General features: G+C 42.7%; 1 protein-coding gene across 2 annotated transcripts in view; it reads left to right on the top strand.

The window, feature by feature from the left end:
• Positions 1–27,190, top strand: part of FNDC3A (fibronectin type III domain containing 3A) — a 1,418,915-nt gene that overhangs the window by 411,047 nt on the left and 980,678 nt on the right. For both annotated transcript variants that reach the window (XM_069205374.1, XM_069205375.1), the window contains one exon: positions 1,992–2,067. In XM_069205374.1, the coding sequence (XP_069061475.1) occupies positions 1,992–2,067 (76 nt within the window). The remainder of the gene's footprint in view (positions 1–1,991; positions 2,068–27,190) is intronic.

Genomic DNA, 27,190 nt, shown 5'->3' with positions numbered 1-27,190 from the left:
CATTCCACCAGGGCTAAGTCGGCCACTTCAGCCTTGGCTAGAGGTGTTCCTGTGGTCGACATCTGCAAGGCCGCAACTTGGTCGTCCCTTCACACTTTTGCGAAGCATTATTGCTTGGACTCTGAGGTCAGAAGGGACGGCCATTTTGCACGGTCAGTGCTGCAGGATTTCTTGGTTTGACCATACAGACACCCACCACCGGGCGCGGTACTGCTTTGGGACTCTATTCATTAGGTGAGGAATCCACAGGTAGTTGTATCCATCAGAAGAACTAGTTACTTACCTTCGGTAACGACTTTTCTGGTGGATATATTAGCTACCTGTGGATTCCTCACGGTCCCACCCGCCTCCCCGTTGCCTTTTTGGTCTCACCAAGTAATTCTTGAGTGTGCTCCTCTTGGTCTTGAGGACTGCAATAGGTTATGTATATATGGACGTATGTATATTTTTATATGTGTATATATATATATATATATATATATATATATATATATATATATATATATTTGTATATATATATATTTAGTATATATATTTATTTATTTTAAAAAAAAATATATATATATATATATGTATGTTAAATTTATAGCCATCTTCTTGCAAAGATGTGTGGTTTACAATGTTATGAGATGTTGCTTTTGTCTTTCATCACATTAGATTATTGTTCTCAGGCACGTAAAATATTTTGGTACTGACGTCGGCACGTCGGCGAGGACTTCTTATTGCCTGTATGACGTCAGATGGCGTCGCGTGGGCAAATGTGACGTCCTCGTCGACGTGCAGAAGCTAGGAAGAAGATTTCCGTCGAAGGCTGGCGCCATGGGAGTATTCATTAGGTGAGGAATCCACTGGTAGCTAATGTATCCACCAGAAAAGTCGTTACCGAAGGTAAGTAACTCGTTCATTTAGGCCATGGGGAGAGATCCTCAAGCCACTGAACTATCTGCCGTAGTTCCCTTAATAGACTTCATCTAGATCTCCGCTAATCTAAATGCCCAGGTTCTGAACAGCGTTCGACCACTTCATTGAGAATACAAGAGTGAATTTACTCGAAACAGCAGTAAGGGGAAGGAGGACCAACCAACTTGGACCATTTAATGGTTACACCTGTGATGCCACCAAATTCTAAGTTCCCGGAGTATTGGGAAGGTGTGGACTCAGGGTCTCTGACATATAGTGTGACGTCATCCGCATACATAGAGGCGTTTGGTTTTGTAATCTAGTCCTCTATTCGAGTAGTGTTGATAGAGCTTGCGTGCCAGGGTCTCAATGGCTATTGCAAATAGAATGCAGAACAGACTACAGCCCTGTCTGGTTCTACTGGCAATCAGGTGTGGTGAGATTACAGCACTACTTATCCACAAACAAGCTCTGGGGAGCGTGTAAAGAAGCTTGAACCAGGTTATAAATCCATAGCTGAGTCCAACCTGCTCAGGCAGCAAAAAGAGGTATCTCCGTTCATGAGTGTTGCAGTTCCTTGTTTTCATCTAGAAAACATGGTGGCGGCTTTCTCCCGTGGATCAAGTGTATGCAGTGGTGCGAACATGGTGCGCAGGTTGTGGATCGGGGAATGGCCTGCTGTAAAGCCTGATTGATCAGGTCGAATTATGTTAGTTATAAGTGTTCATGAGCAATTTGGCAAGTAAGTTGATGTCTGCGTTTATAATGGAAAGAGGTCTGTATGAGTTACAGCCTTCAGGGGGTTTATCCGGTTTCAGAATCGTGACATTCAGTAACTCTTCGAGGAATGGATGTATGCATCCCTCTAGGCCTCCTCGTATACAGGTGCAGTGCCAGAATCTGCGAAAACTCTTTGTAAAATTTTATTTGACCGAGTAAGCTGTTTTCTTTTGCTGAAAGGGTCTGTTGTGAGGAGAACAAACTTGGTAGCTTTTGTTATGTATCATTGTTTGTGCTCGTGTGAACAGCATAAATAACCTTTCTTGCTTGTATTTTGTCTAACTGCCTGTTATATATTGCATCTTTTGTAGGTTATTCTGGTGCAGGTAAACCCAGGGGAAGCATTTACAATAAGGAGAGAAGATGGCCAGTTACAGTACATTACAGGTATGGTTCATATTTTTATGTGTAGATAAAAAACGGTATTATTTAAACTGATATGGAAATTTGCAGTAAGCTGGCTTTGTCACTCCTTAAACTCATCACATTTTCATTTATTATAAAAAAATCACATTGTTTCCAGCTGTAGCCAAGATTTCACCTATTTTTTCTGTGTTCGACTTTGAAATGTTTCCTTCGTATATTTGTGATTCAGAGCCCAGATATACAGAATTTTAATCATCAATTCAGGGATTCTCAAAAGCGGACTGCCCTACAGGGAGCTTTTATTAGCACAGAGTATTCCACAAACAATCAGTTTTGCTGACATTCTGCTTAATACAATGCCTCTACCTTAAGTGGTCAGTCAAGACAAAGGCTAGGTCCTACTTTTGTTTGTAGTGAATGATTTCGTGGTTTTAGTCCAGTATTTACACCAATCAATTGATGTGTTTTTATTGATACCCTTCCTCAGTCTTTCACCTGCAGTTTTTTGACTTTATACCAGTGTCGTTCATTACTTCATCCTATTTTGTTTCTTGTAATGTGCAGGAGTAAATGCTGACGAATTGTGTAACTTATACATCCGTCTATGAAAATAAAGTGAATCTGTACCCCTTGTCATCAAACGTAGAATAACACGATTTTGTTTACATAATTCTTAATTATACATATGTGTAATGATACGTTATTTGAATATCCCAACAGATAAATGGGATGATAATGTCATGAAAGGATAAATGGTGATACAAATACGACTTAGTTATGTTACGTGCAATAAGACTGATGACTGATCTGCTCTATACAAATGTACAACATATTTTAAAATTTAAGAATAAATGACCTAATTTTACTTATGGGCAAAATCTGATATAAATTCTGTGAGGCTAGAAAGGAGTGACTTTTATTTCATAATTAGAGTCTTCTGGACTTAATCACTCTTATCTGCAGCCCTTAGGTTTCTTTCCTGTGGTGGTTTTTGAGGTGCTGGATAACAAAAGCTTTCAGCTGCATTCATCAGACTGATTTATTTTCTACAAACCTAAAACAATAGTGCAAGGAGTCAAAAGGTGATCATAGAGAGCAGGGGTGTTGTCCGAACAGGACTTACCTTCATGAAGATCCGTGCATAAAGCTCTTACTGCTGAAATGCATGCTTCCACTGTACATTGTCCATATGGCCTATCTCACACCTACTAAAATCAATAGCTATTTCCACCTCACAGATGCTGAGTGCCCCCAATGCCATCTGGCAGACGCTGACTTTAAACGCATGCTATGGTCCTGTCCTCGACTGACACTCTACTGCAGGGTGTGTGCCACCTGCTATCCCTCTTCACTGGATGCAACATACTGACCACCTTGGGGCCCTGCCTACTAGGCCTGTATAAAAGGTGCACAAAATACATAGGTAGGTCGCAATACATAGACCTGGACATCCTTCTGGCCAAAAGACTTATCACTCGCAGGTGGAAGTCGCTGCACCCCGCTTTACTAACTTCCTGAACTCAATCATTGACAACCTTGTCACAGGCTGAGAGCATAGCCCTGCACCAGGAAGACGCTTTATGGCTCTGTAAATATCCCATAGCAAATGCCTGTGACGCTGTAGCAACCATCACATCTGTGTCACCCAATTCTGCACCCGTGCCCTCAACCAGAAGGGGCTCCCTGCTCATTGTATTGACTAGGCCCTAAGGCGGGTTGACCTCACCTAAAAATACCTTATACACCACATAGTTTTGCATGTGGAGGGTGTGCTGTTGTGTGTCTCTCTCTTACCTTCTGTTGTTATTACGCTGTTCGGTAAGACTCTTGATCTATATCTATATGTTCAATGGCATGTGTAGCTGCAGATACACATGCTATGCATACGTCTGCCATCTAGTGTTGGGCTCGGAGTGTTACAAGTTGTATTTCTTCGAAGAAGTGTTTTCGGGTCACGGGATCGAGTGACTCTTCCTCTTCGGCTCCATTGCGCATGGGTATCGACTCCATGTTAGATTGTTTACTTTCCGCCATCGGGTTCGGACGTGTTTCCTTTCGCTCCGATAGTTCGATTCGGAAAATCTTTAAAACTCTTAATTTCTTGTTGGTATTGTTTCGATCGCATTACACCTTCGATCGACACATCCGTACCGTTGAAACAAACATCTTTACTCGTCCTTCGGGGCGCGCACGTGCCCCACTCGGACCTACTCGGGCAGATCGTGTGGAAGCCTCATGGATCGGACTCCATTCCGATTCTGTCCTCGGTGCCACGCTAAATTCCCTTATACGGACCAACACCTCGTCTGTAATCTCTGCGTTTCCCCTGACCATCGGGAAGAAAATTGTGAGGCCTGCAGATCCTTCCGGTCGAAAAAGACACTCTGGGACAGAAGAGCACGGAGACTCGAGAAGGCATCAAAAAGCACCGAACATCTCAACATCGAAGAGGAAGAAATCATGCAGACCGCAATCTCCGTTTGAGGATCCGACTCCAACCAGGATTCTGAGGAGGACAGACTGGTCACGGCAGGACACCACGTAAGTACGCCTGCCCCTTTGTCATCTAAGCCCAAACATAAGGCCTTGGGAACGCCACTGCCGGAAGGCCATGGCTTGACCCGAAAGAAAACGCTCGGTGACCAACCCACCAGCTCGGCACCGAAGAAGGCCATCCCTCTGAAGCCATTGGACTCGAGCTGAAGCTCCGTCTCCGAACCGAGCAAACACCGCTCTTCCAGGTTGAAATTTTGAAAATAATTTTCGGAGCCAAGACCATCTTCAACCCCATCTCTTTCAATACCGAAAAAGCCAGCTTCAGAGCCGAAAAAAACCTAGTTATACTGAGGAGCATGGACTTTCAAAAGCACTTAGAGAAAGCCACAAAACGACTAAGGAGGACTCACAAATAGAAGCAATGGATGAAAGGCAAGCCAGGATTCATATCCATAAAGAAACTGGCAGAATTTTAACTGCACCTTCTCCAAAACCAAAGAGGAAATTAGCCTTTCAGGGGGAATTGGACACTACACAGCCTCCAGCTAAAGTGCCAAGAACAAAGGAGATACCTCCACCTCCTCAATTTTCTCCTCCTCAGTCTCCTCCTCACTCTCCACATCTCTTCTCCTACCAGTCCTACACCTATGCAGTCACCATCGCAATCATTTGATTCGCAGCAGGACAATGTGAATCCATGAGATCTTTGTAATCCAGACCCCATTCCAGACACTAACCCAGATTGCTATCCCTCTAAGCCTTCACCACCAGAGGATAGTACAGGCTACACTAAAGTGATAGCTAGGGCGGCAACATATCATAATGTCACCATGCATACTGAGCCATAAGAGGATGATTTCTTATTTAATACACTCTCCTCCACGCATGCAACATATCAGTCTCTTCCTATGCTCCCCGGCATGCTAAAACATGCTGACCAGATATTTAGAGAGCCAGTAAAGGCAAGAATAATTACTCCTAGAGTGGAGAAAAAATATAAGCAACCTCCTTCCGATCCTGTCTATATTACCCAACAACTACCTCCAGACTCAGTAGTGGTAAGCGCTGCCAGGAAGAGAGCGAGCTCACAGTCAGGTGATGCACCCCCACCAGACAAAGAGAGTAGGAAGTGTGATGCTGCAGGGAAAAGGGTGGCATCCCAGGCAGCCAACCAGTGGAGAATAGCCAACTCTCAGGCGTTGTTGGCTAGATATGACAGGACCCACTGGGACGAGATGAAAGATATAATCCAGCATCTCCCCAAAGAACAGCAAAAAAGGGCACAACAGATAGTGGAGGAAGGGCAAACCATCACTAACAGACAAATTAGGTCGGCCCTAGACTCTGCAGATACAGCAGCCAGAACCATCAATACTGCTGTAACCGTAAGGAGAAATGCATGGCTTAGGTCTTCAGGATTCAAACCTGAAATCTAACAAGCAGTATTGAATATGCCATTCAACCAAAAACAGCTTTTCGGCCCAGAAGTCAACACTGCTATAGAAAAAATGCGGAAGGATTCAGACACCGCAAACGCCATGGGTGCACTGTACACCACACAATACAGGGGATCTTTTTTCGTAAACCCCAATTTAGAGGTGGATTTAGAGCCCAAACTGCAGAGGCATCCACATCACAGCCAACGCCGGCCTACCAACCTCAATACCAACAGGGTAGTTTCAAAAGCATTTATAGAGGCCAGTACCCCAGAGGCAGGGGAAAATATCAAACACCAAACCAAGCCTCACAACAAAGTAAACAGTGACTTGTGCCATTCCTTTCCAATTCACACCTTCCCTGTGGGAGGAAGACTGCAAACGTTTCACAACAATTGCTAAACATTACCACAGACAACTCGGTATTATCAATTATCCACAGTGGCTATTGCCTAGAATTGATACATACTCCACCAAACATTCCACCAAAACCACACAGGCTATCCACAGACCATATCACTCTGTTACAGGAAGAACTAAAATCTCTATTACTCAAACAAACTATAGAAGCTGTGCCACAAAATCAAGTAGGGACGGGAGTTTACTCACTGTATTTCCTCATTCCCAAAAAGGATGGAACCTTAAAGCCAATATTAGATCTCAGAACCCTCAATCTTTACGTCCTGTCAGAACACTTTCATATGGTGACACTACAGGATGTTATCCCACTACTTCAGCAACACGATTTCATGGCAACATTAGACCTCAAAGAGGCGTATTTTCACATACCCATCCATCCTGCGCACAGAAAATATCTCAGGTTTGTCATTCAAGGAAAGCATTATCAGTTTAAAGTGTTACCCTTTGGAATAACAACAGCTCCAAGGGTATTCACAAAGTGCCTAGCGGTAGTCGCAGACCACCTAAGACAACACATTCATGTCTTTCCATATCTAGACGATTGGCTAATAGAATCAAACAGTCATATGCAGTGTCAAAACCATGTGCATTATGTAATACAAACCCTGCTCCCGCTAGGGTTCTCCATAAACTGCCAAAAGTCACAACTACAACCTGCACAAATACAACAGTATTTAGGGGTAATACTAAATACTCAAAAAGTGCTTGCAAGTCCAAATACGCAAAGAATACAAGCATTTCACAATATATTGGCACAAATACAGACAGGTCAACAGTACACTGTCAATTTGGTCATGAAAGTATTAGGCATGATGGCATCGTGTATTGCAATTGTTCCACATTCAAGACTAAACATGCGGCCCTTGCAACAGTGCCTTGCACAACAATGGTCACAAGTACGGGGTCAACTTCAAGATCTAGTGTGGATAGACCGCCAAACATACATGTCCTTCAGTGGTGGAATTCCACAAATCTAAACAAAGGGCAGCCATTTTAAGACCCTGTCCCTCAGACCATACTTACAACAGATGCATCAATGATTGGCTGGGGAGCTCACCTCAGCAATCACAACATTCAAGGACAATGGGATGCCCAACACAGAAGGCTACACATAAATCACTTAGAAATGTTAGCTGTCTTCCTAGCACTGAAAGCTTTTCAGCCTCTCCTTATTCCCAAAAATGTCTTGATCAAAACAGACAACCTGACCACCATGTATTACCTAAACACACAAGGAGGGACATATTCGTCCCAACTCTCCCTCCTAAGTCAAAAAATTTGGAAATGGGCAATACACAACCAAATTCACCTGGTAGCACAGTACATTCCAGGGATACACAACCAATTAGCAGATGTTCTCAGCAGAAATCATCAACAGACACACAAGTCGGAGATTCACCCTCAAGTACTTCAAAAATACTTTCATCAATGGGGAACACCAGACATAGATCTGTTCGCCACCAGCGAAAACGCTAAATGCCAAAACTTCGAATCCAGATACCCACATCCCCTATCCAAGGGAAATGCTCTATGGATCAATTGATCAGGGATATTTGCTTACACTTTTCCCACTCTCCCGCTCATTCCATTTTTAATCAACAAACTGCGTCAAAACATGCTCAATCTGATACTCATAGCGCCAACGTGGGCACGTCAGCCGTGGTACACAACACTACTAGACCTGTCAGTAGTACCACACTCCAAACTCCCAAACAGACCAGATCTGTTGACACAAAACAAAGGGCAGATCAGGCACCCAAATCCCAACACACTCAATCTAGCGATCTGGCTCCTGAGGTCATAAAATGTGGGTATTTACAACTACCAACTGAATGTATGGGAGAAATTAAGCAAGCAAGAAAACCCACTACCAGACAGTGCTATGCCAACGAATGGAAAAGATTTGTATATTACTGTCAATCTAAAAGCATTGCCCCTCTTTCAGCATCAATACAAGATATTGTATGCTATTTACTTCATTTACAAAAATCTAATTTAGCATTCTCTTCCATAAAAATACATCTCACTGCAATTTCCGCATATTTGCAAAATATCCAGCACTGCTCTTTATTTAGAGTTCCTGTAATCAAAGCCTTCATGGAAGGTTTAAAACGCATCATCCCACCCAGAACACCTCCAGTTCTTTTGTGGAATTTAAACATAGTGCTAACGTAGCGTATGGGCCCACCATTTTAACCTATGCGCTCATGTCAAATGCAATTCTTAACATGGAAGGTTGCCTTCCTAGTCGCAATTACATCATTCCGAAGAGTTAGTGAAATTCAAGCTTTCACTATTGAAGAACCGTTCATACAAGTACATAAACATAAAGTCGTACTACGAACTAACCCTAAATGTTTCCTAAAGTAGTATCACCTTTTCATATCAATCAAACGGTGGAACTACCAGTCTTCTTCCCACAGCCAGATTCTGTGGCAGAAAGAGCTCTACATACATTATACATTAAAAGCGCTCTAATGTACTACATAGATAGAACAAAACCATTCAGGAAAACTAAACAGCTATTTGTAGCTTACAAGAACAAAAATGCAGCAGGCCTGGAAAGAGCACGCATCAATCCCTAGAAGTATCCAACCGTGAAATAACATTAATTAGGTGAATATAGTGTGCAACTCCACCCTGGTCCTTGCTGCAAAAAAGGACCAATAAGGCAAAAAGCCCCAATACTACAGTACAGTTTTTTATGGGGGGTGCACCACTGAGGAGACATCCAAAGATCACAATAAGTACAAGCAGTCCAATGTCGTAGAGAAAATATACAAAGATCTTTTCAGATTGTATTCCCAAAGTGTTTTATTGTTGTCAAACGGGGCTTGTTGTGGCAAAAGATGCATAAACACGGAAGCAGCCAACGCGTTTCGCCCCATACAGAAGGGGCTTCCTCAGGGCTGCAAGGTAACATATAATCATAAGACCAACAATGAATAATACTAAATACTAATAGATAATAATAGAATGTGATAAAGCCCATAAACCATCAAAAACAAGGGAGTAGGGGGCAAATATTAACAATAAAAATAATAATAATGTTTGTGTTTTAGATACTAACATTAAGATAAACGCATTATGAAGTAATGAGTCCAAAATATAATGCACCAAGAAGATATTGAGTATTTACAGACATTTTCTAAATTATTTTACTTTCTAAACTATTTACATCTAATATTAGTCAGGAACAGCGAGGAGATAGTGCATGAACCAAAGAACCGGCAAGAGAGTCAAGACAACCACCAACGGCGTCCAAACAGTGCAAACGTGAGTTAATTGAAGATTGAAAAAAATTGGAATTTTTTAAAAATATTTTTTCGTGCAAAGAGCGTGATAGGGCCAGGTAAGTCATAGGAAATAGATATACAAAAAAATGTGTTGAAAGTTAAGACCAAGAAAGGTTCCCTGCCTAGGGGCACCGTTCACATAGATAAAGGAAGGAGGTAAAACAGATATTTAAAAAAGTAATATGAGAGAAGGGGATAAGTCAAAAAAAGGGGGGCGCACATACCAATGTGATATTCCTCATGATGTAGAAATGAAAAAGTACAAAACGACCACGTAAAGGCATAAAATAAGCCTGTTAGGGAGAAAATATATATAAAGAAGTATATATAACGATTGGCCTGATGCGCATATGAGAAAGTACATAATGAAAAGAGAGAAGAACACCCGACAGGTTTGTCATGTTTTACCTGAAAAGTTCGTGGGGAAGACTTGTTGTCTTCTAATTGGTTCGCTCCAAAGAGTATCAAGGCCGGTAGGTCGGAAAAGGTCTACGGGCCTGGCCGTGTGCCGCCCGTATTGTTAATTGTGTCAGCGCGTGTCCTGTGCGCCGAGCCATATTTAAAGGAAGGACATATGGGCACGTGCAGTCCGCTCTCTACTACCATGCGCTCCCTCTGGCCTGACGGAAGTTCCTCTTGGTAACTTCCTTCTCTCTCTCCTTCCTTTAAATATGGCTCGGCGCACGGGACACGCGCTGACACAATTAACAATACGGGCGGCACACGGCCGGGCCCGTAGACCTTTTCCGACCTACCGGCCTTGATACTCTTTGGAGCGAACCAATTAGAAGACAACAAGTCTTCCCCACGAACTTTTCAGGTAAAACACGACAAACCTGTCGGGTGTTCTTCTCTCTTTTCATTATGTACTTTCTCATATGCGCATCAGGCCAATCGTTATATATACTTCTTTATATATATTTTCACTGTTTGGACGCCGTTGGTGGTTGTCTTGACTCTCTTGCCGGTTCTTTGGTTCATGCACTATCTCCTCACTGTTCCTGACTAATATTAGATGTAAATAGTTTAGAAAGTAAAATAATTTAGAAAATGTCTGTAAATACTCAATATCTTCTTGGTGCATTATATTTTGGACTCATTACTTCATAATGCGTTTATCTTAATGTTAGTATCTAAAACACAAACATTATTATTATTTTTATTGTTAATATTCGCCCCCTACTCCCTTGTTTTTGATGGTGTATGGGCTTTATCACATTCTATTATTATCTATTAGTATTTAGTATTATTCATTGTTGGTCTTATGATTATATGTTACCTTGCAGCCCTGAGGAAGCCCCTTCTGTATGGGGCGAAACGCGTTGGCTGCTTCCGTGTTTATGCATCTTTTGCCACAACAAGCCCCGTTTGACAACAATAAAACACTTTGGGAATACAATCTGAAAAGATCTTCGTATATTTTCTCTACGACATTGGACTGCTTGTAGTTATTGTGATCTTTGGATGTCTCCTCAGTGGTGCACCCCCCATAAAAAACTGTATTGAGCTATTTGTAGCTTTTCAAAAACCTCATACTGGTAACCCCATTTCAAAACAAGGTTTAGCAAGATGGTTAGTAAAATGCATCCAAACATGTTAACTTAAAGCTAAAAGACAACTCTTAGTTGCACCTAAAGCACATTCCACAAGAAAAAAAGGTGCTACATTGGCCTTCTTAGGAAATATACTAATGGCTGAAATATGTAAAGCAGCTACTTAGTCAACACCACATACATTTACTAAACATTATTGTGTAGATATTTTATCAGCACAGAAAGCCACAGTAGGTAGGTCAAACTGTACTAAGAACATTATTTCAAACAATTTCAACTCCTACAGGCTAACCACTGCTTTTATGTGAGGAATAACTGCTTTCTAGTCTGTGCATAGCATGTGTTTTTGCAGCTACGCATGCCATCGAACGGAAAATGTCACTTACCCAGTGTACATCTGTTCGTGGCATGTTCCGCTGCAGATTCACACGCACCCTCCCACCTCCCCGGAAGCCTGTAGCCTTTTAAGTTAAACAAACACTTGTACATATGTATATATGTGTGTGTGTGTATGTTTATATATATATATATATTCCATTTGCATGGACATCTCTTTTCTTTATACTCTATCACTCCTACCTTACCCTCTGTGAGAAAACAATCTAACATGGAGTCGATGCCCATGCGCAATGGAGCCGAAGAGTCGGAGTCACTCGATCCTGTGACTCGAAAACACTTCTTCGAAGAAAAACAACTTGTAACACTCCAAGCCCAACATTAGATGGCAGACGTATGCATAGCATGTGAATCTGCAGCGGAACATGCCACGAACAGATGTACACTGGGTAAGTGACATTTTCCATATATATATGCAATAAAAGAATAGAGAACTCAGGATAGTTCTCAAGTTTAGGTGGAGAGCAGCTCTGGTAAGGAGCACTCTGCAACACCAGTGACACTCTAGATTTGCTCACCTCAAATGTCTGTTTATCTAGCAAAGTTTTTAAGCATTGGATCAGCACAGTGCTAATCACGTCGAGCTAGATAGTGACAGTCTTTTGCCATTTATACAGCAAAGTCTTTAAGCATAGGTTTGACACAGTGTCAACCTTGCCGAGCTGTAAAATGACAAAAGCCATGTACCACTCCAGGCACAGTATTACAGCTTTGGATTGGTAAAATACTGTCCAAGCCAACCTGGAATGAGTAAAAGCAACCCCGGACACGTGATTCGCTCTCATTAGAGCTCATCAGAGAGGTTTAGCTTTGTCCAGACACAAGGGAGCACCCAGTATAAGTCAAAACAAATCCCTTTCAGGGTTAGAGTGATATATATATTCTTTACTGGATATCACTGAAGTTTGAATTGTTCTGATAATATATGCACAATTTACTGTCTATTTCCGTCTTAAGGTACATTAACTATGTGGAAACTGTGCATCCATTGAAACAATATGTATCATTTGCGCTGATTAATCATTTATAATATCATCTCTATTCGTTGGCTCCGGTCTATCCAAATGTGCTCACTGACCCTGTTTTTCATCAGATTACAGCCCATTGAACCGCGCTTATTGATGATCAGCTAATCATAGCTTAAACTGTAATACGCTGTACCTCCATTCATTTTATATTTTAATAGTTAAAATGCATTAAACAGATATAAACAAAAATAAAACTCTCCCTGATGTGCATTTACCCCTTAGAATAGAGATCTTTACATGGTAAACTCCACTGGGAGTTGTGGAGAAACAGGGGAATTAAATTGGGAAAGTAACAAGAGATTCCATACAGAGTCAAGGCTGTATGTTGAAAAGTCAGCTCTGCTATGCTATAGCAGTCTGTTGGCAGTGCTCAGTAGGTCTATGATGGCATATGAGGAGTAGCGTGTGTGAAGTGCTGGCAGGTTGCAAATCAAAGGAAAAAGAAAGTTTGCAACACTGAAAAACCCCATAGACATGAATCCTATGTTCTTCAACAGGGACAGCCCCTCCTTCTTCCCATGCTTCCTTTAAGAGACAGTATGAAACTGTGCCTCACTGGAAATATAGGTGCATGGGTGGGAATATCTTTTACATGTTAGACAGGTTTGTCTCCCTGCTCTGAGTGTACAATTGCATGTAGATTAGGTATCTTGATTTTTACATTGGCCATGGTGTCATGCAAAACTTACAATGTGTGCAGAGGCCCACGCGTGTCTCTAACTACGTGAGGGACCTGGACATGTCCTGTGACATGAAATGGGGCACCAAACCTGCCCTCATTGTGAGCAGTAGACTGTTATTCCTGCTCTGAATATAGTGCATAAAGAGACAGTGGCCCCATACCATGCATTTTCTTAAAGGAATGAGTAGTGTTACCAGCTCATTTTTTTTAACCAGTGTCACTGAGGGAGGACTATTTGTCCACTTGTGGAAATTTCCAATTATGTGGACGCCCATAACCTGATATCTTGTGTGTGTGTGTGTACATATGTGTAACACACAGTGATCATTTGCATGAATGAGTAATGGAGGCCAGTGGGATCCATTTTTAACGTCCCGGGGCTGGTAAAGGACAAGAAGGACGGTGATGACTGTGCTCCTAGACAGTTGAAGTGTCTTGCTTTCATGTAGCTCGAGGGCGATCCAGACAGTGAAGTGAGGAGGATGGTGATAGGACCACTGTTTGAAATTCCTTGAGGCCTTTTATTTGCAATCAGCTGCTGGTTACTCTTCCTAAGCACTGCCATTTGGTGGAATGTAGGCATAAGGGGTGACACTACAGGCTCCATTGTCAGAGGTGAGGAAGGTTCTGTGTGAAGACTAAGCTGTTTTTGTCCCTGATTACTCTCTTTCAGTTGGGCAGGTGCAGAAAACGTAGAGAAACTTGAGGAAAACACTTCAAAGAAGAAGCATCCCAAACCAGTTCTATAGTTTTAGACAGATGCCCTGTCTAGAAGTTGTGTATAAAAGTGGGACCCAAACCACCCCACTATGTTCAAGTCCTTTAAAAGCCAAAGTAAATACTGCTCTGCAGAGTACTCAGAGGATTACAGTGCAGCCAGTACTGCTATTTGCCTGACAGTCAGTCTACCAGAGGTGAGGTGAAGGCTTCATTTTGTACTTAAGGAGCTGTGGGTCTCCCCTAAAGCACAGGGCTGAGAGAGATTGAAGAGTCTGCCAGCGCTGCAGGAGGAGAGACTGTCTAGGAGAAGAGAGGTCCTGCAAACCCCAGTAACTGTGGAACATTCAGAGAAACCTGGGTGCCTTAGGGTGGCCTACGGTGTACCTTGTGCCCTATAGCACCCCCTCTGGTGTCTCATCTCAGTTACAGTTAGGAACTGCAGCAGCATGATCATTTTAGGCACAGCAGGGCTGCAACTGTGTGATTGCTGCAGGCCTCGATGGGGACTATCTTTACTGTTATCGCCATAGTCCCGGACAAGAGCTACAACTTCTGTGATTGCTTTGGCCTGGAAGGGCGTTACAACTGCTGAGATCACAAGAGGACTACAACTGTTGGGATCAACATAAGTCCAACCAGGGCTGCACCTCCCTCCCAGTCCATTGTGGACCATATCTGCCATGAGCATCCTTGGCCCAACCTGGGCTATATCTGTCCTTAGCCCAGACAAAGTTGCATCACTGGAACCTCTGGAGAACTCGGTGCCCAGTTCTGCACCTGCACAGGTGCTGCATGCAGGCTCCACAGACTGAACCTAGGCAGGTGTGCAGACCGACATGGGTCATGTCTGGCTTGCTGTTTAGGTCAGTGAACCTTTGGCTCTTAATATCCCCAAAACACTTGTGGTAAAGCCCCCACTTCAACAAGAGATGAACAAGGATTCAAAACGTGTCATCCATATTGTGGGGATAAGACTAAAAAAATAAACAGCGGATTTCAGTGTGGGACTGGGAGCTGCACCTGTGCTTGATTGACACTTTCTCCTAGCCTCCAATGGGGAGTGGCAGGATAGCATTATAATTAATGCAACTGTGTGATTAAAGAAATAAGCTCTATGCTTGAAACTATTGTTTCTGTTAGTTGATTGTTTAGTGCTGAGCTCAAACTCCCCCCACTACCTCCCTGAGAAGCCTGTGACTGCTCGCCCTTGCTACTCTGAGCGTCAAGTGCAGAAGGGGTTCAACTTGACCCACCTTCAGAGCCATAGCGTGGACTCTGGGACATCAGTGGTATCTCAGCCCTCCTATTTGAGGCACTGTCACCCATTACTGCTTCGTAGCCTCCCAACATGATCTGAAAATGATTAATAGAAATGCTCCAGATAATAGAGTGAAACATTGTACTGAGCTCCAAGCTTGATAAATTGCAAGAATCGGTGCCGAGCCCTGGAAAAGGCAGAGACACAACAAGAGAGGGTTGAACAAGCTGTGTGAAGGGAAGCAGCCTGCATGCAAACTGGCCTTGCTTGAGTGAGCGAAGTGCTCAGTGCCGTATTGCAAAACCAAGTAAGGTTGCACTGGCCTATAAGGCAAGCAGGCAATCCCTGATGGGCTGGTTTGAGATGTCAGTCTGTGGGCTGTTTTTTTTTTTTACTGTTTGTTGGCCTGTTTTATGGTCTGCTTGGTCGGTTTTTACTGTCTGTTAATTTCCCTGATATTACAGCAAACATTGCCTGCAGCAAGCTCAAATCCATGCGGGCTTCCCTATTTTACAAAACACAGCATGTGTTTACAAGTTCAGAAATGCCCTCATTTGGAAACATGGACCATTTTTTAAGCTAATTCACTAATGTGGGCCATTTTTATTGTGGTACCCGTGCTTGTTTCCTGTCCCAGTCCAACCATGAAACCAGTGCAACAGGAATAAACTAGTGGACCCCGAGAACAAAGCCCAGAGAGCCAAAAACCTGAAAATGCTGAAGGTTCCATAGGAGGAAGGCAGCAAAGATTTGAAGACTTTTTTGTGAAGTGGATAATGAGACCCTTTAGATTTTCAAAGATGCCCTCTGTGAATCACTACAGCAATGTCTCAGTTTGTGGAGTCCTCACCAAGGCATGCTGTCCTCGAGCCCTCATAAACATAGGTCTTTGCTGGGCCCTGGTTCATATCCTGTTGATCACAGGCAGCTCCTCTTCACACTGGACAGTCCAGAACTACTACTTCTGAGAGCAGTCAGGAGCTCAGTCAGTTTGTCCTCTCTTTTTCTAACCTTACCCCCAGGCTGGGGGTAAGCGCCAACTTCTGTTAAGAAGTCTTCTTAGCTTGTACTTCTGAGATTTTCTAACATCCAACCAATTATAATTTACTGGACTTAGAGGTTCAATCTTTAAGGAAAACTGGAACAGGCTGTAGGAAAATAATGCCCAGTCATAAGGCTTGCCACCTTTAAATTTGGAGTCCATGACAACAAGTGTAAGGACATTTTTGCTGGCATGTTCCGAACTCACTATAGTGAATCCAGGTAGAAGTGACATGCCAAAGGGGTTCTGTATTTGGAGGTCATAGGCCAAGTGTCACAGAGAGGGTTGATCTTTTGAGGGACAACAGGCAGCCAACCACCTTTCAGTCAGTTTCTTTTAAAAAGCATTTCTGTGGTATAATTGGGTATAAAGCTAAAAAAACAAATAGGGTGAAATAACTTAGAAGCCTCTGAGGCTCCAATGATAAAGGAAGCCCGTGTGGCAATCTCAAAAAACAACTTTTCCAAGCTATTTGCAATATACTATTGAAAAGGAGATTACGTATACAAAAATCAATCTGTATGTTCGCCACTTCTATTTACCACCACATGACACATGGTGAGGGGGAAGTGAAGGACCCTAGTTTTGGGAAAGCAAACAGATTTTATGTGAAGAGGGTCGATTGAGTCTTCACTTATGGGTATTCATGAAATTACGTGGGCCCATCCACATTAATAATCTGCCACAAGTTCTCAGTCTCCTAATAGATTAGCGAGAGGACATTTGTCACTCTTTACTTTTGGCAATAGTACGACTTGAATGTACTTTCAATCCAGCAGAGACCCATGATCTGCTGATGGAGTGGCAGCAAATTAGGGAGTCTTTCCAGCGGACTCCCCCGGAGGAAAATGTATAAGGTCACATTGAAAGATAAAACAAACTATTCTGTTAGTGCAAGGACCTGTGTTCCTGCTTGTGCATTTTTGGTGGTATCCACATATCCAACATTTACAAATCTCCCTCTTTAAGAAAGCCACTTTTTTAAAAAATGTATGAACAAATAGGTAGATTGTCTTTTGTTTCACAGTTACAAAATGGATATCTACAATATTTTTGTGCAGAATGATTCACTATGACATCGACCACATCTAGGCCATCTTAAGTTTGTATGTTTTTGCAAATGCGAGACTCATTGCATTGCAAATGCTTGTTTTCTAGTCCCTACTTCTATGCATTCGATTCTTTTCCCTGTTTATAGTAATGTCTAACTTTTTTTTACAGGCTCTGCATTTCCCAGTCGCCCAATATTTTCTCCATTTTTTTCAGACATCCCTTACCCTTATATATCTCTTTTTCTAGCATTTTACTGTGTGCCATCCCAATTTCCCATTTGTCAAATGTGGGAGAGGTTCTGTCCCCCAATTTTGCACTATGACCCTCTTTGTGATCATGCATTCCATATTGATCAGTATTTTCTGACTCTTGGTAAAGTTAGTGGGCCCCCAAATTCCCAGCAGAGCAGTTCAGGGCTGCAAATCCAGTGGTGCCCCCAGTGCCTCACAGTGACCCGCACACGTCCCAAAACTGTCTGTTTGGGACATTCCCATACTGTATGCATCAGAGTGCCCTCGAGTCCACAATCCCTCAGACATTGTGAGTGATCCGCCCTACCTGTTTTGTGGAGCAATACCCTTGTGTAGTAAGTCCTATGGACTACCTTAATTTGTATCAGGCGATAGCTGGCTTTTATTGCGACTTTATGAGGAAATCACTGTGCTGTCAGCCAGTTATCTTTGTCTATTTCCCCTATGTCTTGTACCCAGGGTGCATGTAAGTGCTCCAGGGGGTCCTGTGAGTTCCTCATAAGGATACCGTAAGTAAGGGAGACTAGCTTTTTTCTAATATATCTTTCCAGCAATCTGCGTTCAAGGGGGGAATCCTCCTGGGTTACCTTATTGTGTGCTGTGCGTCCCTGAAGTGCAAGTTTCAGTTGTCTAAACCTCATCCACTGTTTGGGATCCATCTCATATTCCTTCTGCAAGTGCTTGAATGGTACTATGCCATTCGCATCCCACATGTCTGCTAATATGGAAAGTCCAATTGCATCCCATTCCCGGAAGTTGTTCCGCAGAGCACCCAGCTGCAGCATAGTGCCTTCCCATAATGGTGTCTTGGGAGTCACTCTCTTCTCCCTTTTCAGTTCCCTGTTTGGTTTGTGCTATATATCTATCACTGTTTTTGTCGCCAATTCAATCTGTGTTCTCTGGTTTCCCGCAATACAATATGTGTAGGTAGCTCCTGTTTCCCATACTCTGTCTAGCTAGGCGAAATGCCTGGTCTTTCCAACCCCGATATGCCCAGTCAATCACAACTCCCATATGTGCTCCTTCGTAATATTTGCAAATGTTGGGCAAAGCTATACCTCCCTCATATTTACTATGCTGAAGTGTTGTCATGGCTATATGAGGTTGCCCCCATTCCACAACTGCGTTCTGATCCGTTCTTCCACTTTTTTGAAGTAGGCATCGTGTATCCTGTGAGGGGAATTCTGGAGTACATACAAGAGCCTGGACAGCGCAATCATTTTAAACATGGCTGCCGGGCCCATGTTGGACAGTGGCAGCCTGGTCCATTGTTTTATATCTTCCTCTAGTCTTTGGAGTTGGGGTAAAATGTTAGCCTCGTAATGGGTCTCTGCGTTTTTTGTGACTCAGATACCAAGGTATTTAAATTGTCAGGGCTCTAATTTGAGTGGAAGTGTTATCTCCTTTTTCTTTTCCCATCCTCCCAAAGGACACAGTAGGGATTTATCCCAGTTAATCTGGAATCTGGAGTATTTGCCAAAGACTAAGACCTGGTGTGTCAGGTATAGTAAAATATTATCTGCATGTAATGCATCTGCATATAATGAAATGTGCTCCTCCCATCCCATCCCATCGCACTAGGCCATCCCCATATTTATGTGTCAACACGCACCCATGCAGCCAGGCCTTCTGTCGCCAGCACGAACAACATCGGTGACGGGGGGCATCCCTGCCGGTTCCCCTACTTCAATTGAAAGCTCTTAAATAGTCTGCTATTTCATTTCACTTAGACCCTAAGTGCAGTGTATAATAGCTTGACTTAACTAATATACGTGGGCCCAAACCCCATTTCATCTATGAGTCTAAACTGGTATGACCACTCTGTTGAATCAAACGCTTTGTTCGCATCTAGTGATACAATCACTCTCGGGTCACCCTACTTCAATAATATTGCTATGCAATCTACGTAGATTAGTTCGGTCAGGTATAAACCCGTTTTGATTGGGGTGAACCAGATCTGTGATTACCTCTCTGTCAGGTCGCAGGGACTTTTGCTAGGATCTTGGTATTAGTGCATAGCAGCGATATTGGTCTATATGTCTCACATCTGTTCCTGGGTTTTCCTGCTTTAGGTATCAACACCACAGTTGTAGTTATTTGGTCTTCAAATAGCATCCCTGTCTTGAGTGCCCCCATATAGGCCTCTAGCAACAGTTTAGTAACTGTGCCGGACAATCTCCGAAATATTTCAATGGGTAACCCGCTGTGTCCCAGAGCCTTTCCCGTCTGCATTTGTCCCAATGCTGATGTTAGTTCCTCTACAGTAATAGCTGCCTCTCGTTCTGTTCTCTGTTCCGGTCTTAGGCTTTTCACCAGACAGTCTTTTTCTTCTGGAAGCAAAGGTTTTGTACTGTAGAACGATTCCATATAGTCAGCAAATATCCCCACTACTTTGTCACTACACATTACTTGGTCCCCGGAGTCCAGGCTGACCTCCCTGACAAATAGTCCTTCTTACTCCTTACTCCCAATCCAGGCCTGCAGTTTCCCTACTTTGCCACCTGCTTCATAGACACATTTATCTTTAGCTATATGGGACACTTTAACCTCTTCCTAGTAGTCAAGTGATATTCCTACCTGGGCAGTTCTATGTATCTCATCAGCTGAGGCACGGGGTCCATTGCGGGTTCTTTGTCCATTTGTATTAACTGCTCCTCCAGCTCTAGCAGCTTAGCAGTATGTTCCTGTCTATCTTTGACCTCTCCCGCTATGATAATTTCCGGAAGAGTGGCCGTGTAGGCTTTCCATTCTACCACCTTACTCTGTATGGTCCGCTTTTTCTCCTTAATGTAGAGCTTGGATGCCTTATCAAGGTAGAAGATCTCTTCCTTATTGGCTAAGCGCCATGTTTCTATGCTCCACTGTCCGGGTCCTGTTGGACCTCACCTAAATACGTGATCTCAGGTGGAGAATGATCTCAGGTGGAGAATGAGAATGATCACTCAATCCACGGGTAAGGTAGTGAGCCGTTGTGAAGTTGTGTACTGCATCTCCGTGGTGAAAAAGTAATCTAACCTTGATAGCATATTGTGGGCTTATGAGTGAAAGGAATATACTCGTTCTTGTCCCCGCATTTCTCTCAATATGTCAAACAGTCCCATTGCCAGCGCAAAACCCTTCAGCCTCCCCTTGGTCGCCTCCCCCTCATTTCTGGAGCTCATTCTATCAAGTTGTATATCGAAGACCAGATTAAAGTCTCCTCCCACAATCATAAGTGCATGGGGTGTGGTTTCCAGGATTTCCCAGACCTCTCCCAAAGTCACCATCTTGGCCCCTAGTGTGGCATAAACGTTCAATAAAAAAATACAGTCTTACCTTCCCATTCCCCTTCTAGATCCATGTAATAACCTTTACCGTCTGTCTATTTGTGAGTCACTAGAAGTGGTACTGATTTTTTAATCAATATTACTACCCCCCTAGAGCATGAGGTGTATTGGGCAGGGCTTCCAATTCAACATCACCCTCTGTTTAAGAGTTTATGAGTAAGATAACAGAAGTGGCAGTCACCTTTTTTACTTGTGTCAGGGCAGAGTTTGGCAGTTATTTATTGTTCTTATAGTGGTAGCCACACAAGCAGAACTTATTTTATATTGTAATGATGAGCAGTTTGATGCTATTGGAACCATGTCTTAAAGGCTACAAAAGATAAACTTGGGATAGTAAGTCCTAAGAATACATTGATCCTAATATGAAAATAAAAAATATACTTTTTGCCTTATCTGTCGTCATAAAGTGGAATAAAATGAACTATGTCTCAACTTGAGTTGCTTAGACTCGTCTTGTTGAACCTATTGGACCAAATGGTCAAGATTCCCTATTGGCACCATTGGCTTTGTGGTATGTTTTGTTTTTGTTGCCACTGGACAGGAAAATCCAATTGATTTTAAAAACAAGAAAAGGAAGTTCAGTGAAATCACTGGAACAAGCTATGAGGAAACATTAGCATCCACTAACTTCTGTGCCTAGTCAGAGAAATGAGAATCAACTTGCAGAACAGACACCCCAGACCACAGTAATTCCAGAAGAAGCTTGGTACCAACATATTTCCTCCTAAGTGTTCAGACCAGCCTAGAGTAGAGAAGAACCATAAAGCTGTACCTCAAGACCCTCTGTTTAAGGTGCATCACAAAGTAGATTCAGTTATAGTGTCAACTACTAGAAATATATCAGTGTTTAAGGCTACCGGTGGGCTGCCTATGGGTAGAGAGAAGTCAGGCTTTGTTGGCAAAAGGATGGACACAATAGCAGCTAAGGGTCTCAATGCAAAATCATCTGCTGTGTTGGTCAATTATGATAAGCAGAAATGACAAAAGATGAAAATCCCTTTAAGTCTTTGCCAGGTGAGAGACCGGGTGTGCCATTCACATTAGTAGATCAGTGGATTAAAGCAGAGGCTGGATCAAAAAGATTTACATGTTTTAGAGGTATATACCCCAACCAGGGGCGACCAGCCTTTCTATACATTCCATCCAAGGTGTTGGCAACAGTGCCCTCAGGGCCAATGTTGATAGCAAGAGACCTTAATATAGTCACCAGTGTTTTCTTCACATCCTTCATTACTTGGGGAGCAGGCCTGGAAGACGACTGAAGCCTTTGCCATGCATCATATCCTGCTGTCAGAGAGTACTACCATTTCTCACTGCTACTCACCCTATATACATTCTTGCTACCACGCCAGTACCACACAAGGTGCATGGGTTTGAATACTTTGGCAGGACCCTTTTGGTCCACAATCCACTATTATTTACTCTGTAGTGAGACACACAGATTAATGAACGCCTACCTGGCTTCTTCAGTACTTGACCTTACAGGATACGGTTTACAAATTCACTATAGCTGAGGTGATTGAGGCCGTTTTCATTGATATTGAAGGGTCTACTGGGAGGTCACTCACAGAATGGGAGGACCTTTTAGGTCTGTATCAGAGTCACAAGTATGAGTACCTCCACTGGGGTGCATTAGGTGCTCCAAGAGCATTTGCAATCTGTAGAATGCAAAATATGATGTCTGAAAAGGGCTCAGGATACTGATTTCACAGTGGATGCATCATTATTAGAAAAATGCCATCAACACTTGGAAGTCTGTAAACAGCTGAGCTTGTATGACTACAAAGAATATACCATGTTGTGACATCTATAGGGGATACATTGGGCATCCTCTGCTGAGTTTAGGGTAGTTTTCTATTAAACTTATGATTTCTTACATCCTAGTAACTTCTTTACTTTTATTGGTCAGTTCGGGTGTATTCAGATAATGTATTGTATCATCTCTTTCCCTATAGGAACTTTACTTGGGTTTTTCATTATTCCTACTGGTATTTATGTATCTGTTAGGAACTCATCACATTGTTGGGCTGCCGGGTATTTCCTTAAGCCCCTCTTCTCTTCTTTGTGGAGTAATTCGCTTTCTGCTTCTGCCCACTGTTTTTGCTCCTGTGTCCATTGCAGGAGGTGGGGAGCAATTTGGGACTTCCAAGACCTAGTTAATTTTTTTCTGGCTAACAGATATGAGAGATTTAGAAACTTAAGTTTGGTTTTCCCTCCCTTTGGACAATTGAAAAGCATACAGCAATCTGCTTTTCCCAAATCTCAACATACTATTAGTTTTTCTAATACATCAGCTATTTCTCTCCAATATTTGGTTATGAGGCATTGCCACATCATATGGGAGAATCCTACCTGTTCTTTCCCACTTCGGGGGTCATTCAGAGTTTTCTGGTGGGGAAATCTTGATTGTCCTCAGTGTCATGTACGCTCTGCAAAGGACATTGAATTGAATGCATTCAGATTTAGATTTTTCAGCACTTTATGTGGATATGCCACTATGCATGTGCATTCCATATCATTGAATCCCCTGCTTAAGTCTGTTTCCTACTTTTCCAGATCTCTAGTAGTGTTCTATACAGCCATATTATCAATAATCTCCTGTTGTGTAGAAAACGGGTATCAGTTCAGTGGCATGAGGTTCGGTGTCTTGGACGCCCCATATTTTATGCAACTGAGTGCCCTATACTTTAAAAATTGTCCCTTGTGAAAACCAAAGCGTCTCATCAGTTAGCCAGATGTTATCAGGGATCCCTCCTTAAACAAATTGCATACCATAGTAATCCCTACTTCTTACCATTTTGCAAGATTATGTATCATATAGTACTCTTGGTGTCTAGGAAGCCCCCACAGTGGAGTCACCACAGCGTATGGTTACAGCTTCTGAGTTCTATGAAAATTAATTTTTAACCACAGCTGTTGGGGAGAGATCATGGTATGATGAATGCCTTTAGGAACAGATGATACAATCTACCCTCTCTGGTGTTGGCCTTCGGGATACCCATCTCAAAAGTGGTTGGTCACTTAATTACCTTAGCCCCACTGCAGCTGGACTGCCAGATTATAAATATAGCTGAAGCCCGGTGCTCCTAATCCTCCTGCGCCACTCGAAATTTCAGCTTGGGCAACATTACCCTTCATCTACTTTTCCCCCATGTCAAATCACTAAGAAGTATTTCTAAATCGATAAATGCTGTTCTTCACAGTGCTGTTCTGCTGTTAATCTCTTGTGTGTGAAGAACATAACCCTATTAGTCTCTAATCTTCATTATGAGAGCTTCAATTGCGTTAGAATTGATTCGCCAACCCAGACTTTCCATTAAGGAAGCATGCTCTTCCCTAGTTCGGATCAATCTGCCCATGTTTGTGGAGGCCTGTGTCACCTCCTGCTCTTATCCCACCAGATTTAGGTCTAGTATATTTCACTCATGAAATAGTCGTACGGCACCTACCTTTGATAAACTGTCCTTGATTCATAGCTTTGGAGCCCTCCCATTTTGCCAGTTGAGAGGATGCTGTCTTTGTGTTTTCACTAAAGTACTCTTTAATGAGCTCCTACAGCGTACCATTCAAAGCTGAATCCTCTAAAATGCTACTGTTTATTTTCCATGCCAGGATTTGGGACAGTAATCTTCTAAATTGGATACCCATTAACATTTCTCAGGTAGTCCATATTATGATATACTGCTGATTGTAGTGATGCTGAACATACTGTGTGGTCCAATCTTGCATGAAAGTCATGGGCAAGTGGATACAAAGAGTATTCCCTGTCAAATGAATACCTGCTTTTTGAAAAGTGTAATAGGGACCAGTTGGTCAGCCACTGTTTAAGTTCCTTCGTCACTCTACCAGTGGGTGAGTCTAGCATTGGTGGATGGGAGCAGTCCAGACCTATGTATAGAGTGCTAATAAAGTCCCCTCCCAACAGCAATGGTAGACGTGGCCTATATATTATTTGCTTAGACAGTAATGCATAAAAGTCTGGTTATTTTACATTTGCAATATATATGCAGCCTTGTACTAATTGTACACCATCTAGCCTCCCTTACACCAGTAAATATTACCCATCCTTATCTTTCACAACCATATTGGCCTCAAAGGGGACTCCTGCCTTGACCCACACTACAACTCCCATAGCATATATAGAATAGCTGGTACAGTATAATTACCCACTCCAGTGCCTCTGTAACTTTTCCCCATCAGTAGCTGTTAAATGTGTTTTCTACAGTAGGACTTTGTGAAATCCTATGTGCCTAAGATAGGAATACATTTAAGCCACATCACAGATAGATCTCGCACTACGGATGTTCCAAATCATAATAAAATATTAATTAAGTGATGCCATGTTGTTTTTCTTATTATTTCTTTCCCTTTACAGCCTCACACCCGACCCATTCAGGCAAACTAACAGATTTTAGACCATCTGCTTAAAACATCCCTTAACTTCCTGTCCACTCTTTGATTGCCCTGGCAATGGAGGGGCAGTTTTGTATTTGCATCCTTGATGCTGCTATGAAGGCCTCTGGTGTCTCGGCATATATGTTCCATTAGCTCACCCTCTTTGTTCTGTTGAGACCCATGCCGCCTCAGTTTCTGTGGAAAAAAAAGAGGACTGTGGACCCATCATCTTTTTTTACTTAGTAGAGAATGGGAGTGGGTACTTCAGGACCATTTTGCTAATTATTTGCTTTACTCCTAGGAATGAGGCATGTTGATTATGTCCTGGTAAATTGAAACCAGGAAAAAATAATCACTTTTCCGTTGTCTGCTATGAAGTGCCAGACTTCCTGTCCTGTTGCAATATGAGGTCTCCTCCTTCAAGTGCATCAGCTTGGTCATCACTGGCCTCAGTGTTAAGCTCAAAGAACAGGGTCTGAAAAAGATTTGGTGAGCTGTTGCAAGCAAGAAAAAAGGGGCTAGACCTATAAAGGCGACTGACATTGGTAGCCAGCTATCAATATTCAGTCATGTTGGTACTTTCCACTCCCTCTGATAGGCCCACTATGAAAGTATTATGCCTTGTACAGCCTTCAACATCTTCTGCCTCTCTGCCAGCGTTCCTGATTTTATTGTCACATTGTTAAATGTTGGTTCCCTTTGTGGTGGCGTTGATAGCGCCACACTTGGATGATAGCTATGGTCTATAATGGCTTCTAGACCCGGATATGACTTTTCTCTGCACCGATCTTCAGCCATGTTACTCAGGTGTTGTCTTGGGTCACCACTGATCATGGGTCAGCAGACTCTGCAACCTTCATCTGTGGCAGCTTTGGCGTACCCTGCTGCACTCACATGCCATGTTATTTTGGATGTGACTGGAATCCTCCCACTCACCTACTATAATTTTGACCATGGGCTCATCTATGTTTGCTTCATCAGTGGCGACCAATGTGTATTGTCCTTGGCTTCTCTGCCTTTCCTCTCTGGAGTTTGTGTTTCCCAGCCAGCAGCGTTCTCTCTCAACTCTTAGCGCCATCTTGAGTGCGTGTAGGCCCCAATTTAACGTTTTTCTCACCTTTGGGTCTGTTTCACATCCAGTCTGTGTTTTGGTGATATGTGCAGCGCATACGACCACTACCCTCCTTTCACATACTGATTGATTCCTTTTAGCCAGATCACTAATAATGTAGGTGGGCCAAGGTCAGCCCAGGGAAAGTTCTGCTATCTGATGGGCGGCAAGCTCCACCATCATATTCTCACTTGAAAGATAATAAACCAAGAGAGCCTGTGTCACCAAGGCATAGCACTTACCAGAGAATGGATTCCAAACCAGTTCCCCTGCCAGTGATAATGTGTCACCACTCTGTCAAGATCTCTTAACCTCTCTGTATCTGATCTTCTTCGGTATTTACAATTTATGTTCTTTCATTGTTCATTTACCAAATAAATGCATTGCTTAAGGTCTAGGAATATAATGGTTGAAAAAAGGGTTGCTTCTGTTGAACTGGTGGACAGCAAAACTTTGTGCTGTTAATTTGAGTACTGTTTGTGCTGTACATATGTTTTGATTACTGGTAACCCTCAGGGGGGTACATGTCTCGCTGATATATTAGGGGTGATTTGTGTGGGTGGAGGTTATGGGAATAGACCGGGAAAGGTTACGTTGGAACCACAACAGCCGATGTTGAAGATTGCGGCTTGTAGATCATCACAAGACACTATGATTTGTTAATAGATCTACTGACTGTTG

Source organism: Pleurodeles waltl, chromosome 8, assembly GCF_031143425.1.
Source record: "Pleurodeles waltl isolate 20211129_DDA chromosome 8, aPleWal1.hap1.20221129, whole genome shotgun sequence".
Taxonomy (NCBI): Eukaryota; Metazoa; Chordata; class Amphibia; order Caudata; family Salamandridae; genus Pleurodeles; species Pleurodeles waltl.
Note: the sequence above shows the minus strand (reverse complement) of the source record. Positions and strands in the feature narration are given on the sequence as shown.